Raw genomic sequence first — 17,875 nt, forward strand, 5'->3', positions numbered from 1 at the left:
TTTTAAACAATTTTGAATGTTTTGTAAAAAATTTATATTTAATAATATAATTGTTTGGTTGTACATTTTCTTTTATTTTTATAATGGTTAAAGAGGGGAAATAAAATAAAATATTTTTTGAAACATAAATAATTTCTACTAGCAAAATTTTAAATTCACTAGTTGGTTATGAAATTGTAATTCTTTTAAAAAAATAGTACTTTAACTTACAAATCTACCCCGATGAATTTTGAATTTCAAAATTTCGTCGGGAGAGATACCTGCTAGTGAATTTTAAATTTCGATGGTAGGACCATTTACCAACAGAAACTAGCCAGAGAAAATTGTCAATGAATTTTTCATTGGTAAAAGTCTTTGATTTTATTTTGTTAGCACTCCCTCAAGTCGGTAGATAATGGTGGATTACTCCAATTTACATAAGATGTAATTTTTGAAAATTCTAAATTTTTTTCTATACTCATTTGTACTTGAGATACATGAAGTGTGAAAGGTTTGGCTTCGACTATTTTTCAAATGATCGACAATAAACCTGTCAAAAAGTTTCATTTATATTAGACATTAGAACCCTACAAACTAAGAAAAGAAAAATATTGAGAGCATTTCTTAAAGTTATTTCGATCAAATTTGATCTTTTCCACTTTAAGATAAGACATCATTATCTCATTTTCATTGAAGATAAAATATTCCTCCTTTTTTACTAGTACGGGCCATGTAACGTTCTTGAATCGTGGGTTGGCGTGATGTACTAGAAAATCTTTTTTTTGTTTTTTTGTACAATGAATTATCTACCATTGTTTTCCCTATAGATTAGGTAAGCCGACAATATACTCCTCATGGCGCTTGGCTTTCTCTTCACGAAACACTTTTCTTGGATCCAACCATGTCTTGACCCTCACTTCTTCGTGAGACATTGGCAATTTTCTTAAAGATTTATTCATTATTAGTTTGATTATTTTAATTTTTCTATTTTTATTGTTCTAAAAATGCATTAAATAATATAAACAGGATAAATTACTTAGATAAAATATAATTCGATAAAATTAAAATTATTAGAGTAAATAAATAATAAAATTAAATTTTATTGATAACAAAAAATAAAGTATTGATGTTTAATCAGGTATTAATCTCAATTCAATTAATAAAGTTATTTTTTAATTATTTATTAATGCTATTGATGTTTGATAACGTAAACAGTAAATTGAATCACTAGACCGAGTTCCATGTACATGTCGAGCACTCCTTGCTTAGTTCTCTTGCCATGGCAGTAGGAAGAAAGAGATCTACCCATGAGTTGAAAACGAGAAAGATGTAACAGAAGAATATAGAAACACATAAATGCACGCACCCATGATTGGAGACACAGATTGAGAAGATTTTATTTGGGGGAGTAAAATTAAGCAGACTATTCTTCTTTTCATCGAGGATCTCTAATTTTAGTTTCATTACTGAAGAAAACCAGAATTCCAAGAATCGGTAAGATCAACATGATGGGATTATCTACAAAGCCCGCAAATTTCCGGTATTGCCGGCGGTGTTCTAGATATCTTCGGTCCAGTCGGAATGAGGCTCGCTCCAAGAGCGGGGCCTCGACCCAAATCTGAAGAAGATGATCATCTCCATTGCTTCGAACACCTTGTTCTCGTCCAAGAAGCGGTTCCAGGCGCCATTCACGATGCAATAATTGTTGTTGTACGGCGAGCGGTGGTGGTCCGCGTGCTGCGCTCGTGAGATCAACACTCCCATATCCTGCATTAACACCACCGCCGGGGGGAGCCGGCTCTTGGTGCCGTGAGCCCACGCGTGGAACTGTTGGCTGAATATGATACACCCCGCGCAGACGCTCACGAACGCGTGAACGACCGGGTCGTTTATCAACAAGTCCATGGGGAGAACGGTGAACGTGACGGCCCGGGCGAGAGCGTGGAGGTTGTTGGCGAACTGCCGGCGAGTGATCGTCCATGGCCACTTATGGTGGCCCTGAAATGCAGCGATCTGGGTGCCGAAAACTGGAGTTTCGGCGCCGCCGTAGTTATCAATCCCCCAGTGGTAAACTCCGCTTCCGAGGTCGGCCAAAAAGTAGCCGAGCAGAGCGGCCAGGGCGGGCTCCACCCACATATGCGACTCGACTGATCCCGACAAGGACTTGGCCAGAGAGATGAGGAGGGTGGTGCAGCCGCCCCCGACCCAGGCACGGTGAGCCCAAGTTGACTCCCAGTCGGTGGGATCAATAACCGTCTCCCGTCCGCCTTCGGTAAGCGGAGGACGCGGTTCAACGACGACAAGATTCCGGCGGATGCGGGTGGGAGTGACGGCAGCCACAACGAGGGAGGAGCCGGGGCGAAGGCGGTATGCAAAGGCTTGAAAACGCGTTCTCGTCAAGGGATCGCATCGTTGCTGTAGCACAGACATGAAGAAAGACGAGAGAGAGATCGTCAGAGGATACCGGCAGAGGCAGAGTCGTGAAGAATAAAGAGAGAGGAAGTGGGTGAAGTTTTTGAAGAGGGAAACGTGGGAAGAGCAGGGTCGCTCGAAGACGATCCCATTAGAGTCACAGACGAGGTCCAACCTGGAGTGTGGAAGCATGTGGAAGGCCATGGTCATGGTCATGATCGTCTCTGTGTCACAGGTTCCTGTAGAAGCAGAAGGCGAATGTAGTTCTTACACGTGGCATAGGCACCACCACGACGACCAGTGGAGGGAAATGGAATCTGACGAAAGAGAAATGAGGCCAGTGGATCCGCCTTCTTGAATCGATGGCGTGGATTGTCGTTGTTCAAGACTTCACGAATAAGGGATCTACCAGAAAGAAAGGATATCCTTGGCGACTGGTCAAAACCAGCGAAAGTGCTCAAACAAGCTGCTCATCTTCGGGTTTATACTTCATTCAGCAGCAGTGGCTAGAATATACAGCTCGACATTAAAGGGGTTGAAGAGGGTAGAAGAACCAGCTCAATTCAATCAAGAGTAAAGCATAACTTTATTATAGATAAGTGAAGCATGAGTTTGAATAATTGAGGCTCTTAAGAAACCATGAGGAAAAAATATGAAAAAACATTATGTTTGTAACAATTTCAAAGATCAAATGAGATTTCTATTACTCAAACAGCAAAGGATAAAAAATAAAAAAGACTCACAATTATGAGAAACCCAATCAAATAAAAGAAAATTTATCTAATAGGCAAGTTGATCAAAGAGAATGATCTCCCGAATTTTTTTCCCTATAGACTATAACAAAGCAAACTCCTTGAGCACGGCAAGAACAGAAACGAAGAGCAGTACAAAGATGGTCTCAATAACCCAGTTAGGATAACAAGAGAGGAGATAGAGGATTTTAGTTGGCTATAACAATACAAACTCCTTAAGCACGGCAGGAACAGAAACGAAGAGCAGTACAAGGAAGATCTCAATAACCCAGTTAGGATAACAAGAGAGGAGATACACGATTTTAGTTGGCTTTATCAGTGCAGACACTATGGCAAAAATTCAACTAAAAAATAAGAACTAGGTTCAATTCAAAAAATGGTTTCAAATTAGCTAATTTCTCAATTGTTTAACCTCTAGAACTGGTTAGCCTGCATGGGTAGCATTAGCCACTGTGGTGAGAACTACTCCAGAACCACTTCCTTCAGTGTGAAAATGGAGAGAGTCTAGAATGGCTTCCTTTGTGATGCACCTACAGATTCTTTTTAACTAAATGCAGTAGAAAGTGAGAACTAGACATGGTAGATGATGGAATATTGAACTCGAACAGCTTAAGGAAAAGAGCCTTTGCCTGTGATGTATTATTACTCGAGAGAGCTCTTCTCTATTCATACAGAAATATTGTTAAGCTTCTATGAGCACAAATGCAAGAAAGGCCTAATTGGAAATCACCAAAATGTGAGTTTTCTATATTCCTGCTCTGAAAATCAGACTCGACTCACCCTTACCTTGATCTACTGCGGCAAGCCATTCTCTACTTCCTGCCACATCTTTTCACAGTTGGGAAACTTTTCCTTCATTTTCCCAACTATCTCCCGAGCCTCCTCAATCTTTGAGATACTAGCGAGCCCATTCACAAGCGTCTTCATCGTTGTGAAGGTTGGGATCCAGTCCCTCTCCATACATTTCTTATATATTTTCAAAGCAGAATCAAAATCTCCACCTAGGACCAGATAGTAAATCAGGGTGAAATAGCAATTGCTATCTTCAGGGCATCCACGTTTCTCCATATCTTCAAAAAGCCTCTTCGCCTCTGCCAAATTACCCTCTTTGCAGAAACCGTAGATAAGATGGTAATAGGTATGGGAATTTGGCTTCATGTTCTTCGAAAGCATCCCCTCAAGTAAAGCCTTGGCTTCGCTTGATTTCTTTAACTTGCACAAACTCTGAATCCTGACATTATAAGTACTCACACCTATCCGAATGTCATTCTTCTTCATTAAATCTAAAACTTTTCCAACATCTTCGTACTTCTCTTCCTTATAGAAACCAGCAAGCAAGGTAGTGTAAGAAGTGGCGTTGGGCTTAACCCTTTTACGCTCCATCTCGTCCAGGACAGCGTAAACAGAACTGGAGGACCCAGAATCACAAAAAGCTTTGATAACAGTATTATAGGTCTCAAGATCAGGAGTAATTCCATAAATTTTGGGAAATTCGCGAAAGATTCGATTAACTTCATCGTGTTTGTCCGCCAGGACGCAGGCATAAAGAAGGGCATTAAGAGACTTAACAGTACGACGGATACCGAGCTCGTCCATCTCCTTGAATGAACGGATAGCATGATCGTGCATCGTAGCCCGGCCATAAAGAATAATCGCTTTGCAAATGAACCGCTCATTTTGGAGGTCAGGGCGGGACGTCTTCAGATCTTCTAGCAAGGAACGAACAGAGTCGAAATGCTGAGACTCGGTAAGCTTCGAGACGGCGACAGAGAACGCGACGCGATCGAGGGAGGAATCGGGGGTCAGAGATGCAGCTTGGCATATTTCGACAATTCGATCAGGGTTTTTCTCGGTTTTGAGGAGCGAAAGCGCCGCACGGGATTTCTGCTTAGAGGTAAGGGGGGCAGTGGATTCAGGGGCGAGAATGGAAGAATAGTGGCGGGAAAAGATGAAGCGGCGGCAGAGACGCGATAAGTGAGCCATGGAGGAGGATTAGGCTTCCCCAAATAGAGATCTTACTGGGGAACAGAATGAGGATTCAAAGCTGTCAAGATGGAAAAGAAAGAAAAACCAGTTGGATTTTCGGCCGGATAGCAGCAGTAGTGTTCTTAGATTGAAAGAAGAAGCACCGAGATAATGATTATCAGCACGGGATTAGCAGAAAGAATAGAATACTTGCAAAATCCTCAAAGAACAAGCTTGATTTTCCCACCGGAAAGAAGTCGAGCAGATACAAGGCATTAGGGTTTTGGCAGTAGCGACGGAGAAAATGACTGCTCGCAGCCAAAGACCTAGCGCCACTCCTAGCCGGAAGTCGGATGGTAAGTGAGAGTTGGGCCTGAGAAGCCCAAATGAACCACTAAATGGGCTCCATACTTTTATAAATGGGCTCAATTGACACCAAACGAACCGCAATTCAAATAAACGTTTCTCGTCATGAGAATTTATAAGAGTAGTCAACTACCCCGTCTTTTGCAAAACAGCGAGATGGAGAATCAGGTGAAGAAGACGATATTGAGGGCGGGTGTCCTCTTTTTGTTTCTATCGGGTGTCCTCTTTTTGTTTCTATCGGGTGTAGGAGCATGGACGGGTGAAATCAACGGGAAAGTCATCTGCGATGTCTGTGGGGATTCTGCGATTGGTCCTGAAGATCATGCGATGGAAGGTAATCTGGTTTTCTTCATTGGCTTGTGCTTTCCGTTTCTTATTATACTTCGTTCTGATTTGCTTCACGAACATATAAGGCTCAATTAATCCAGTAAATCAACTAAAGCCTTCTTTGATTTCTCTGAGCTGTTTTGGTTTATTGTGCAAATACTGCTTGGCATCTTACTTTCTTTAGGTCTAGAATCGAACCAAATATGTTCTATGTTTTCTTTTTCTATCCTTGATCACTGAGCCCCTTTTGAAATAAGGGTTTCTTGGAGAAGTTGAATTGAATGTGTTTAGTGGAACTCATTTATATTAATCTGTGTTTAGTGGTGAATAATTACTGATGGACAAGCACAAAGATTAAACTACAAAACATGATTAACTTTTGGTCTTATCTTATGCCACTTACCTCCTTGAGGGTGTGTCCCAAGGAAGCTGAGATTTTCACAGGCAGCTCCATTAGAAAAATTGGTTGTCATAGGGATATGATAATTAAAATCCCGACATAATCACAATCATCTGAAAGAACAGTTAAAATACAATCTTTAGGGTATTTTGGTCATATCTTATATTTTTCTCTTATAATATGATTATTAGATAAAGAATGTCTTATATCTCTAATTATATTTTCATTCAATTTAGACATGTATATTAATATATGCAATTTTGAGTATTGAGGAATATTTTTATCCTTTTGTAAATTTTCATTTAAACCCTGATTATAAAGAAGATAGACAGACCTTTCTCGTTCAGATTCCAAGGCTGGAACACTTTTTGCTCTTCTTTTTTTGTCCCCAAATCACATATTTTTCAATCTGGATTCGGCCGAGGCATTTTCCTGTTATTAATAATCATTCATTGGTCTTTCTGATCCAAATGGTCTATCTGTTTGGCTGTAGCTTGATTTGATAAAAGCACCTGTTGTAATCAGATGGGTATTTGCTTATCCCATGCAGGTGCAGAAGTAGCTATTCTCTGCATGACAAAATCTGGGGAGATTGTCAATTATCAGGCGTTCACGAACTCAAAGGGCATGTACTCAGTAGCTGAGACTATGCCAGAGAGTAACAGGTGGGATAGATGTTTGGCAAGGCCAATCAGCAGTTTTCATGAACACTGCACTCGACTTGGTGGCTCCAATTCAGGAATCAAGTTCAGTTATAATCATCCATCAGGATTTTCTCATACTCTTAGGCCATTCTTATACAAGCCTATCAATTCTCCTTTATACTGTGTTTGACAATGTGCTCCATGTACAAATTTATAGGATGAAAAGTGTGGATAACGCTGCTTGGAATTTTTTATTAGTAAAAAATATACAGAAATTGAAGTGCTGAGCATCTACCTTCTGTGCTATCTTTTGTTGTCTATCTTCTGTGCAATCCTTTTGTGTCTAAAAAGCAGACAGAAGACATGAGGTTATGTTCTGGGTTTTGCCTGGGTTTTTCAGGTGCTGCACCAACCCACCAACATAACAAGAAAAATATGAAATCAAGGTTGTTAACCACAATTCGGTTTTACAACAGCAGACTGGGCAATCGCTTAGCACCAACCAGATGTAAGTCCCCACCTTATCTTTATAGTGTTGTTGCTGGCAGGGTCTACACTACACCCAATCTTCTGTAACTTGCCGCACAGTTCCTGGTTAAGAAAATAGTTTCAGAATACTATGACTTGCCACTTGAGGCGGATCTCCATCTGATTGAATTGACTCTCTTTCCTGCATGTTGCACTCCATAGGCTACTGAAGATGCCACCGTTGAAGAGGCTACCAGCCAGCTGTATATTTTTAGTGAGAAAAGAAACTAACTATTAAGAAGATTTTAGGCTAAAGTGCAAAGGAGCAACAGCACAAAATTTGTCATCTGCTCCCATAGTAGGTTTGAATTTGTATCTCAATGAACCTAAAGTCATCAGAAGAAACTAGTTTAAGCCAGCATACCTCAGGTAGTTAATGTATGACTGTGTTTCTTCTGTGCCTAATTCTGGTTGAAGAAGAGCCAAACCAACTAATATTAACTGGAATAGCGTATTAACCTGCAATTTGAAGAAGATCACTGATCATATAAGACCTAAGAAGGTACATATGTTCCAGCTGATGCTATGATGTTCAGTAATGGCTGTCCAGTGAATCATGTCCAAGTCCAAAGGAAGGGAAAACAAAGAACTATCAAACCTAAATCAATGAAAGCTGACACAGAGCAAGAGTTACAGTGTTACACAAACAAGTACATAATTGATCAACCATCTCTACAAGTCCTTGCCAACTAACCTGTCATGACATTTAAACTACAAATGTTTTAGTTGTTATTCAGAATTTTAATGTTCAGTCTTCCTAACAACTCTCCTCAAACAATCAAAAGTTCTATAAGAAACCAAAGGCACTAATAGTTCGTGCAGAAAACAATGCACAACAAGAACACAGCATGGAAACCCAAGCAAATATTTCCAAGACTCTGCCAAGAAGATAATAAAATGACTTCAGGTGTAAAATAATAAGTGACATCAAGTTTATCCAGACTAGGAGAAGAAAAGTATACCTTACTGATAAAGAGGGGTTCCACCTTCACAGGTTGAGTTGTATCCAGGTCAACAAAATCAGACCAACTCTTCCACTAAAATGAAATGCACAAGTACAGTCAGAATAGCAAGTTCCTGTCAACATACTAATACAGATTAGCGATTCTTTGAGAAAAATTAGCCTCACCTCCCAGCCTAAACTAGCTGCTCTTTGATAGCAAGCCGCACCAACAAGAGCAACATCTCTTAGCACGATAAGAGCAACAAGCCCAGCTTCACAACCACAATTTAAAAAAAAAAAAAAAAGTTCAGAAGGTCTTTTCGATCAAGTATTCAGCTGCAAACAAAAACTCAAAAGAGTACTCACGGTGCAATAGGTCCTTTTCTATCATCGCTAGAACAACAAAGCCAATTAGAACCTTTACACCAGGAATACATAAATTCAGCAATGAGGTAGAAGAGCAAACCAGTGCTTGATCCAAATAAAGTTCCTTTTTAATCATTCAAGGTTTTTTTTTCTTTTGTGAAGAATTAATTCAAATAACTTCATTACCAAAATCTATGCTTGAACATAAGATGTTTTTACCTTGTCGGCAATGGGATCAAGGTATGATCCTACAACTGAATTGATTCCCATCTTCCTTGCAACATAACCATCTAGCTACAAAAATAAGAAGAAAACAAATTATCCAGAAATGCAAACCATGTGGTAGTGTGGGCAAAACCTATACCCACCCAGTCCGTGGCGCCAGAGATGGCCAACCCTACAAATGCTGGAAGATACAATTCATTCACGATCATCCTGCATCGAGAAAGTAGTTACTAATTAAGAGAAATCTAACTTCCCACTAAACAAGAGTACGTTTTTTTTCCTCTCAGTCGGTGTGTCCATGAAGGTGGGTGGTCTGCGTGGTTGTTTCAGAATTGCGCACTGTATAATGCTAATGCCAAATTGACAATTTAAAATAAAAAATCGATATTATAAACATGGTGCCGCCTCAATGGAGAAGACAACTTTTCAGGATATGAAAGAAGATGCAAAGGCTTTCATGATTCACTATCGTAGCGGCCTAATTCCCAAACTTTAGAAATTGATTTCAGGCATTTCCAAAAATTACTTGAGAAGCTGTGAAAATGCCAAAAAACAGCAAATGCTTCAATCATTTGCTGAATAGCCACCCTTCCGAAAAGAGAAAAGGTTGAAGGAAGCAGAGTGACCTACCATCCTAGAAAAGGACCAGAAACCAATCGACTAATTGAAATCAAGTTCGGCCAGTTCCAAATGCTCTCTCCGACGACTCTAACTTCCGCACACGTAACAGGTCGCGCACCATTCGAATCCTTCCTCTCAGCAACATTCTCCGCATTCGGGTCTGATCCAAATTCTAACCTCAAAGGAAAATTTCCCTTTCGAAACAAACCCAATGACTCCGGTTTCCTGAAAACGAACTCCCCGCGCCAATACAAAGGCGTTGCGAATTGCAAGAGCTTGTAAGCGGGAGAAGACAAGAAAAGAGGCCCGGATTCAGGAACCCACTTGGTTGAAGGAGAGAATATCCTCGAACGAGATGAATTGAGACGAAGATCTGTAGCAAAAGGAATCTGCAGACAGTGAGAAGCGAACGGAATTGCAGCTGAGTGTAACCGAACAACCAGATCCCTCGGATTAGCGTTTCTGCTGTTCTTCACGATACTCCTAAGAGAACTAAAAACCGCCATTAAAGGCAAAACGAAGAAGAAACAGAAAAAAAGAAACTTGGTATGGAAGCAGTCAGGGTTTTAACAGGATTTTGGGGGTCTGTAAAATTCTCGTCCCTACCCGCGGCTAAGGGTGGCTTTCTAACCGAGCCGGCTCGGTTCGATTCGGTTTACCCAAATCTCGAGCCAAGTTCGAGATCCGGTATCAGCTCGTTTAAATTAACGAGCCGAGCTCGACCGAATCGAGTTCGGATCGAAAGCTCGCAAACCGTCTCGTTAATTTAACGAGTCAGCGCGGGATTCGGGTGAGTCGGGATCGGAGCAAGAGCGAGAGCGAAGGGGGAAAAATTCTTCTTCCCCTTGTCACCGCGGAGCCCCTTCTGCCGTTGCTGTGGCTGCCTCTCTTGTTGTCGATAGCTGCCTTGCCGGCCGCCTTTTGCCTTTCTGTCGCCACTAATTCTGTAGCAGCCACTTGATTTCTTTTGCCTCGTCTGTTGTCGCTTTTGTTTCCGTCATCGCCATCTCCGTCGCAGCCGTTATCCCCGACGAAAGTTCCTCGTCGACGGAAAACCAGTTAAGGGGAGATCCCCCCCTCCCCGCGTGAAGATGATTAAAAAAACAGAAATGAAAAAAATTGAAATTAAAAATACATTTTAGTATAAATAAGTTTCTAATTGAAAATTCTTATTAAAAAATCATATAATTTTTCAAGTAAGATTTTCCTACCAAGATGAGCTAGATAACCGTATAGAAATTTTTTTAATAAGTATTTGACAGTTAATACTGTAATACTTTTAGCATGAGACAATTTTCATAGCAATTTTGTGTTTGACATTTTATTCGATTAAAAATTTATCAATAAATATAGTAATATATTAGATTAATTATTAATTTTTATTTATCTCACTAGAAGAGGTAATAAGAGGTCCATTTAACTTTCCTAAAAAAAATTTAAAATATTTCTTGTAATTTTCTAATAAGTCACTAATAGTAATAGAATTTTATTTAAAGGTTTTTTTGGAAATATGTATCATATAAATTTTCAACTAGGGGCACTAAGGAGGCTATAGTAAATTTATGGCCAAATTCAAAAATTACAAAATAAGCTAGACAACATTTGGAGTAAAAAAATTAATATTGGTGTGTTCTAATCTATTATTGAAATTCAATCTTGAACTTCCTCTATCATTTTTTTTAATTTTATATATAATTTTATTTGACTTATATTTTATATATAATTTATTTGACATATATTTTGTACAGAGTATTAAATGTAGGTTAAACTCGAACTCGGTTAAAATTATTAAATTCGAGTTCGATTACAATTTTAGGTTCGAGGTTAGGGTTAGTCGAGCTCAAATTCAAAATATTTAAATCAAGTTCGGCTTGAACAATGTTCAGACTTATCTAGATTTGATACCACCCTTATGCCTAATTTTAAGTAGTGGTCATTCTTAAATTTATGTAAAATGTATTTATAATTTTATATACAATTTATTTGACATATATTTTTTAAAAAGTTTTAAATGTATGTTAGAGTGCAAACTCGAGACTTGTATTTTAAAAAAAATTTAAATGAATGTTGAAGCTCGAGTTCGGCTCGAACTCGGTTAAAATTATGAGGCTCGAGTTTTATAATAATTTTAGGCTCGGCTCGAGCTCGAGTTTGAAATATTTAAATCAAACTCGGCTCAAACATAAGTAGGTTCGGGCTCGGCTTGATGCCACCCCTACCTGTGGCCACATCAAAGCAAATCTACGGTTTGGCTCGTCTCGAGCTCAAAATATTTAAATTAAGTTCGGCTCAAATACAAGCAGTTAAAACCATTCATGGTTAAGATCCGAAACACGCCAGGTGTAATTTCCCGGGTTGTCAGCGTTGTCCACGTAAGCGGTAAACTTACGCGAATCCGTTTTCCAGGAAAGAGGGTAAAAAAATTTAAATAAAGGAGGGAGCCTCGGTACAAATATCTCCCGACTTTTGCAGCGCGCATCTGCTTCATCCATTGTTTGTTATCTCTCGCACAAAGATACGTCTCCTAGATTAGAAAACCTTCTTCGGTCAAGATTTCGGTTTCCGCGTCTGCTTTATCGTTTTCTTCTACTGTCAATGCGAGGACATTCTTCGTGAAGCGTCGTCTTTGGGTTCGACGTTGCAGAGACGTTCACCGGAAGAAGAAGAAGGTAATGATTGGAATGTTTTCAGAATTCCAAAAGCGTCTTCTCTTCTTTGTGCTGTAGAGACGAGTGACGATTGCTATCAAAGACGTTTACGATTAGTCGTAGACAGTGAGAGGTGATTCAGAGTTTTCAGCACGAGTTCAAGACGTTTTAATGCTCAGAATTTCAGTTCAACGTGAAAATGCAAATGGAAGATCAATTCGCAGCAACTTTCCTTCAGAAATCAAAATTTCCAACTTTCAACTACAATAAAACAATTACCTGCAAAAGTTCTAGCCATTTCTTTTATTTTGGCGATTTTCATCCTGTCCACAGGACAAGCATTTTTAGAATTCAAAACAACTCAAACTAATAGAATCACCAGTGCAAGGTTCTGATTCCTTGTGTCAGGAGAGTGAACTTCCCTTCTGCTTGGCTGGCATTTGTTGACTAAAGCTGGCAATAAGATTAACTTGCAAGTATCTTTCTCAATTTCTCATGGAGCTCTCACATGTGCTCTACAAGCCTTGGCTTTGCCTTGGGGAGTAGGGATAATCATCAACTGCTGCTGCACCTCCATTGGTTCTTGAATTTAAATTGCTAGCTCCATCTCTGCAACTCGAAGTGTCGGATGGAATGCTGATGCACTATGGTAGAGAAGGAGCCTTCTACAGCATGTAATGGTGATTCTGCTGCATCAAAGCAATTCAGTCAGATCTGATTACATGCGGTTCAAAGCACCAACCAATACATCATTGGCGACCAGGCCGTTCAAATTATTAGGGAAATGCCGTGGCCAGACAGAGATCAGCCTTTTACAGGCATTCAGAAACATATAGTAGCAAAATTGCCACTTTGAAAATAAGAAACAAAAAATTCAGCAGTAAAAGAATACTTCATCTAGTTAACATTTTGATTAAAACAGCCAAAGAGAAGTAGCACTGGAACTTCCCCATTGAATTCTGAACCATGTCCTAGTGTGTGCAATTAAATGCAATTAAACATCATACATCTCTCACAAATAATGTACAATATGAAGCTTGAATTAAGGACAGTTTCTTGTGTTAACAATATAAATGCAAAAATATTAAAAGCAAGGACAAGAGGTATCATCCAGAATATACAATATATTTTTATATAGTGAGTGCTCACCTTGTGAATATTATTCTGCCATCTCCGCTGCAAGAACTTTAGCTCCATGATTGATCACTTGTTGGCAGAATCCATCTCCCATTGTGGCAAATCAAAATAACTTTAGGAACACTAAGATTTCAAAGAAAGTTGCCCAACAGCCAATGGATACACAAGGAAGTCAAACACTTAATCATGGCAGAAAAAAGATGGAAAGCACCAGGCCAAATTTTAAGTGTAGGGTAAAATGTTCTTGGAGAGAGAAGGCTATCTCATTATTGAGGGGGCGAGAGAGAGAAGAGGCAGCTTGGAGCAGATGGAAGTTTGCACAGGTATTATACCAAATTCTTTTGCGTATCTCGGTATAGAGCTTGGAGCCCAGGAAGCCTAAAAAATGTGGTATTTCACATCATTACCTTGTAAGGAAATTACAGAAAAACTGTTAGCAAGTTATACAGGGTTGTCTTCCTCTGGGTAAGGACTAGTATTTGGACCATAGCCACACTCATGCAGCTGCCTGATCAATGCATTCAGCTTGGCATAGATTTGATCAGATTCAGGGTGGGATCGATCCCCAGTGACAAATGCATGTACACCTCTGTTCAGCTCTACCCAACTACATCCTGGTGCCTTTCTCACATTTTGGTGTACCATGGCCTGCCTAATCTGTATAACATCTTCATGTTGCCCAAGAGTACCATAAAAATTCGAAAGCAGCACATAGGACCCACAGTGCTCTGGGTCAATCTTGAAGAGGACCTTGGCAGCCAGCACAGCCAAGACTGCATCACTATAAATCCAACAAGCAGCTAATAATGCTCTCCAAACTACAGGACTGGGTTTTGTTGGCACAGTGATTGCCAATCTGAATGCCTCATCAAGTAGTCCAGCCCGTCCCAGCATGTCAACTCCACATGCATAATGCTCCACTGTGGGAACCACCCCATAATCCTGTTCCATGCAATATAAGAGCTTTTTTCCCTCATCTACAAGGCCTGCATGGCTGCAAGCTGATAACAACCCGACAAAAGTAACCTCATCTGGATTCAATTGCGTCTTGCACATGCAAGCAAATAGTTCTAATGCCTCGTTTCCATATCCATGCAAACCATATCCCTTGATCATGATATTCCAAGATGCTGAGTCAGTCTCTTCCATTCTATCAAAAACTAATCTAGCATCCCTCAGACTTCCACATTTTACATACATGTCCATGATCGCATTCTCACCATAAACATCGCCATTCCCTACTCCTCTCAATCCATTAACAATCATGTACCCATGAATCTCCCTACCGTGCACCAATGCTGCCAAATGTGAACAAGCAGGCAGGGCTGCAGAGATTGTGAAAGGATCAGGCAGAATTCCAGCACAACGCATCCTGTCAAAGAGCCTAAGTGTTCCATCATGATCACCTGATTGTTCATGTACTGAAATAATTGAATTCCAGGAAAAGATGTCCCTGGCATCCATTGTTTCAAAGATCTTTCTTGAATCATCAATCATGTTGCATTTACCATACATGTCAATTAATGCATTTGAGACCACCACATCTGATCTGTATCCTGCCTTCTCGATAAACCCATGAACCTTTTGTCCATTCATCAATTCCTTAGTTGTTGCAAAAACAGATAAGACCCCACTAACAGTAAATTTACTTGGAATTAGTCCTTCTACCATCATTTCCTGGAATAGCTCCAGTGCCTTATTGAATTCACCTAACTGTGCATAGCCATTAACCATTGAATTCCATAACACCACATCTCGATCAAGCAGTTCATCAAACAGTCTTCTTGCTGCATCTGTTATATTGAACTTCAAATAAAAATTGATCAAGGAACTAGCAACAAAAAGATTAGATTCCGAAACAAATTTGATTGACTCGGCATGAATTTTTTTTCCTTCATGCAAATCTGAGAAGTCAGAACATGCCCTGAACACACAAGGATATGTAAATTCATCCGGGGAGACACTCTCTTGCCGCATTTCATGAAATAGTTGAATGGCATCCCTTGCCAAACCATTAGTGACTAACCCAGAAATGATTGCATTCCAGATGAAGACATTAAAATTAACAGCCTCATAAAAAACGGACAAAGCATAGTCCAGGTGGTTGCACTTTGAATACATGTTAATCAGGCTCGTTATGGAATATGGGTATTTCAGGAATCCATTAACAACCAAATAAGTATGAATCTGCTTTCCTTTGAAAATATTTTTCTGCAGAGCACAGACCTGTAAGGAAGAGATCAAACCACTGAGCTCACCCAGAGAGAACAGATGTTCGGCTTTGTGACGGAATCCAGCTCTTAAAGTTTCCAAAGTATAGAAAAGATTGCAGCAGAAGTTAAATGTCTTTTTGGTCAGTTTAGGTGAACTCAGCACTTTTAGGTACATTAGATGCGTTGAATTTTTTATTTACCAGCTGGTTCTCTGTCAAGGCAATGTTCCAGAGGACAGACAAAACCTTTTTCTTTCCTGCAGAGAAACTAGGAAAAGAGAAGAACAGTTTAAGTCAACATGCATGGGGAGGAAAATTAATTTTTTTTCAAAAATTAAAGAAAGAGTTACCTGGAGTATGAGAGCAAGCTTCCAAAAGTGACACTTTGCTTTACCGTCAAGGTAAACCCCTTCCTATAAGTCCTAACAAAACACGTGATGTTAAGAACTCATTCTATATAGAATTAAATCACTATGTTCTGTAACCACGATTCAATGCTAGTTATAGATGATCCCATCTTAGTTTCCGATCTTTTTTGAAAATGAAACATCCCATCAGATACCAAACACTTTTAAAGTTTTAATATCAATCCATGTGAAAAAAGGATGAAATTTCAAACATACCCACCTCAAGACATTTAGCAAGGAAGTCCAGAATGGTTGAGATGGAAATAGAAAAAAGTATATTAAAGAACTAAGATACGAAATTAAATTTACTGAAACAAAAAAAATTGAGAGATAACAACCATCCCTATCCGTAAAGCTACAAAAGAATCGAAGTATTTCCTTGTATTCTCCTGGTTGTGTGTTGCTGTCAAACGACCTTCTTGGTTCTAGGCAACTTATAAATTTCTCGTTCTGTTTTAACCACTTAATTAAAGCAAACAAAAATATTCAACAAGTTCAAGCAAATCTTCAACAAAGTTAACAGCAGTAAAGTAAATGAGAGTAAAACAACCACTCTCTCTGCTTTTTTTTTTGGGGAGAAGAGGTGCATTTCATTGAAAGCCTGAAGGCAAACAGGAAAAAAGAACTAAGAGGATGGAGAAATGAGAAGGGACAACTCGGTTTCAAACTTATCAGATACAAAATTTCAAAACTTTAAATTCAATGAAAGAACAAACGTCATTTAACCTTAGGAAAGCAAAGACTTTTCAAACCGAAAATTAAAAGAGGAACACGAAATCAGAAAGGGTTGAAAAAGAGGAAAAAGGGGAATGACACAGTTTCTGACTTACCTATTTCCTCCTATCCTTCTTCTTCCTCTGCTATCTTCTTCATTCCGTCGCACGCCCTCTCTCCTTTCTCTCTCTCTTTCTTCCTTTTTTTCGCTGGAAATCGAATGAACCATCCCCAGCCTTCCCCCCTTCTTTCTTTACTGCTTCTTCTCTTTTCCCCTCTTCGTTTTTTTTTTTTTAAACCCTTCCTCCGGATTTGCCACAATGCCCCCTCTATAAAAAAGAGTTTTCGCCTTCTATAAAAACTCATACATAACCTCGTAGTCTCATCTGAAAGAACATACCGTGTACCAATTTTCAGCCAAAAGTTTCTGCCAGTTACAAGAATTCGTATAATCCAGTCCCAAGCACCCTCTGATGCTCCATAAAACTCAGAAAACTTGTATAAACGAATGAAAGAAGAAAGGACCAAACAAGCAGAGAACTTACAAGTAGTTCAATCCAAATGCTCGCAAGCATCGACTTTAACTAACAATGTTTGGTGGATTTAGGTGAGAACGGAGGTAATAATAGATTGGGACAGAACTGAGAGGTAGACAGATTATGCTGAGATTTATCGTCATGGTGGAGAAGGCGGGAGTTGCAGGCGCCAGAGAGAGACGCCTCGGACGTTCGGAGAGGGAAGCGACGAGACGCGAGAGCCTTATAACAATTTTCTCTCCTTTTTCCCACAAAAGTAGAAAACAAATTTCCTACTCTTTCTCCACGTTTTCTCCCCTTTCTCTCAATCCAAATAGCTCTTCGACATATATGGATGATGTGATACGAAAGAGCTTTAAAAAGTGAAACATGTGACAATGGTATTTAAGCCGTTGGATCAGCGCATGAGATAGATCAATGATCAGTATTTCACATTCCTTTAACTTAACACGGAGAGCGAGGCTAGATAGAGATAGAGATAGAGATGGCAATGTGGGAGGGGGGGGGGGGGGGGGGGGGGGGGGGGGGGGGGGGTGTATAGTCCACAATGAATTGGAATGAATTCTCCCCACATTAACTAGCTCATCAAATAATAGCGTTAGTGTAGAAAGAATTGAATTGAAGTAAGATTACACCATTTCATTCACTCAAGAAAAAACAAGGGAAATTTTATTCATACCTATTTTGCGAATC

At 39.6% G+C, this 17,875-nt stretch overlaps 5 protein-coding genes across 7 annotated transcripts; 1 reads left to right on the forward strand and 4 right to left on the reverse strand.

Annotated features, from left to right (window-relative positions):
- Positions 1-1,373: 1,373 nt before the first annotated feature.
- On the reverse strand, positions 1,374-2,947 carry LOC137942567 (fatty acid desaturase 4, chloroplastic-like). Its single transcript, XM_068788265.1, has one exon. It carries the CDS (start codon positions 2,605-2,607, stop codon positions 1,537-1,539), a length of 1,071 nt encoding a protein of 356 aa, XP_068644366.1. The 5' UTR covers positions 2,608-2,947; the 3' UTR covers positions 1,374-1,536.
- An 805-nt stretch (positions 2,948-3,752) lies between these two features.
- LOC137937665 (small ribosomal subunit protein mS86 (rPPR1)) lies at positions 3,753-5,462 on the reverse strand. The gene has a single exon (XM_068782779.1). The coding sequence runs from the start codon at positions 5,124-5,126 to the stop codon at positions 3,936-3,938; it is 1,191 nt and encodes a 396-aa protein (XP_068638880.1). The 5' UTR covers positions 5,127-5,462; the 3' UTR covers positions 3,753-3,935.
- Positions 5,463-5,630: 168 nt separating this feature from the next.
- Positions 5,631-7,035, forward strand: LOC137943156 (uncharacterized). The gene is made up of 2 exons (XM_068788850.1): positions 5,631-5,808; positions 6,752-7,035. Exons 1-2 carry the CDS (start codon positions 5,631-5,633, stop codon positions 7,033-7,035), a joined length of 462 nt encoding a protein of 153 aa, XP_068644951.1.
- A 36-nt stretch (positions 7,036-7,071) lies between these two features.
- LOC137943157 (cardiolipin synthase (CMP-forming), mitochondrial-like) lies at positions 7,072-10,034 on the reverse strand. The gene is made up of 8 exons (XM_068788851.1): positions 9,538-10,034; positions 9,051-9,117; positions 8,902-8,976; positions 8,683-8,734; positions 8,503-8,588; positions 8,336-8,410; positions 7,738-7,832; positions 7,072-7,574 (listed from the first exon to the last, which is right to left on the reverse strand). Exons 1-8 carry the CDS (start codon positions 10,032-10,034, stop codon positions 7,463-7,465), a joined length of 1,059 nt encoding a protein of 352 aa, XP_068644952.1. The 3' UTR covers positions 7,072-7,462.
- A 3,605-nt stretch (positions 10,035-13,639) lies between these two features.
- Positions 13,640-17,463, reverse strand: LOC137937674 (pentatricopeptide repeat-containing protein At3g14730-like). 3 transcript variants are annotated; one of them, XM_068782807.1, is made up of 5 exons: positions 17,192-17,463; positions 16,763-17,032; positions 15,876-15,938; positions 15,727-15,793; positions 13,640-15,539 (listed from the first exon to the last, which is right to left on the reverse strand). In XM_068782807.1, the coding sequence occupies exons 2-5, from the start codon at positions 16,873-16,875 to the stop codon at positions 13,755-13,757; spliced, it is 2,028 nt and encodes a 675-aa protein (XP_068638908.1). In that variant the 5' UTR covers positions 16,876-17,032; positions 17,192-17,463; the 3' UTR covers positions 13,640-13,754. The 3 variants fall into 3 exon arrangements, with proteins under 3 accessions (XP_068638908.1, XP_068638892.1, XP_068638899.1); XM_068782791.1 differs by having other exon boundaries at positions 15,876-15,947; XM_068782798.1 differs by having other exon boundaries at positions 15,876-15,947; positions 16,763-17,463.
- Positions 17,464-17,875: the final 412 nt, after the last annotated feature.

This window comes from Aristolochia californica, unplaced genomic scaffold, assembly GCF_029961685.1.
Source record: "Aristolochia californica isolate CCGP_79_NKW_82.1479 unplaced genomic scaffold, dmAriCali1.0.hap1 SCAF_10, whole genome shotgun sequence".
NCBI lineage: Eukaryota > Viridiplantae > Streptophyta > Magnoliopsida > Piperales > Aristolochiaceae > Aristolochia > Aristolochia californica.

What these genes read in the sequence shown, in the direction of transcription:
- LOC137937674 (XM_068782791.1), bottom strand. Translation starts at nt 16,875, where the DNA reads ATGGTTCATTCGATTTCCAGCGAAAAAAAGGAAGAAAGAGAGAGAGAA. An exon ending in AGAAGGATAGGAGGAAATAG is followed by an intron (nt 15,948 to 16,762) that starts GTAAGTCAGAAA and finishes GTGTTTTGTTAG; the next exon opens with GACTTATAGGAAGGGGTTTA. An exon ending in AGCTTGCTCTCATACTCCAG is followed by an intron (nt 15,794 to 15,875) that starts GTAACTCTTTCT and finishes CTCTTTTCCTAG; the next exon opens with TTTCTCTGCAGGAAAGAAAA.
- LOC137937665 (XM_068782779.1), bottom strand. Translation starts at nt 5,126, where the DNA reads ATGGCTCACTTATCGCGTCTCTGCCGCCGCTTCATCTTTTCCCGCCAC.
- LOC137942567 (XM_068788265.1), bottom strand. Translation starts at nt 2,607, where the DNA reads ATGACCATGACCATGGCCTTCCACATGCTTCCACACTCCAGGTTGGAC.
- LOC137943157 (XM_068788851.1), bottom strand. Translation starts at nt 10,034, where the DNA reads ATGGCGGTTTTTAGTTCTCTTAGGAGTATCGTGAAGAACAGCAGAAAC. An exon ending in AGAAAAGGACCTATTGCACC is followed by an intron (nt 8,589 to 8,682) that starts GTGAGTACTCTT and finishes GTGGTTGTGAAG; the next exon opens with CTGGGCTTGTTGCTCTTATC. An exon ending in AACCCCTCTTTATCAGTAAG is followed by an intron (nt 7,833 to 8,335) that starts GTATACTTTTCT and finishes TTCAAATTGCAG; the next exon opens with GTTAATACGCTATTCCAGTT.
- LOC137943156 (XM_068788850.1), top strand. Translation starts at nt 5,631, where the DNA reads ATGGAGAATCAGGTGAAGAAGACGATATTGAGGGCGGGTGTCCTCTTT. An exon ending in TGAAGATCATGCGATGGAAG is followed by an intron (nt 5,809 to 6,751) that starts GTAATCTGGTTT and finishes TATCCCATGCAG; the next exon opens with GTGCAGAAGTAGCTATTCTC.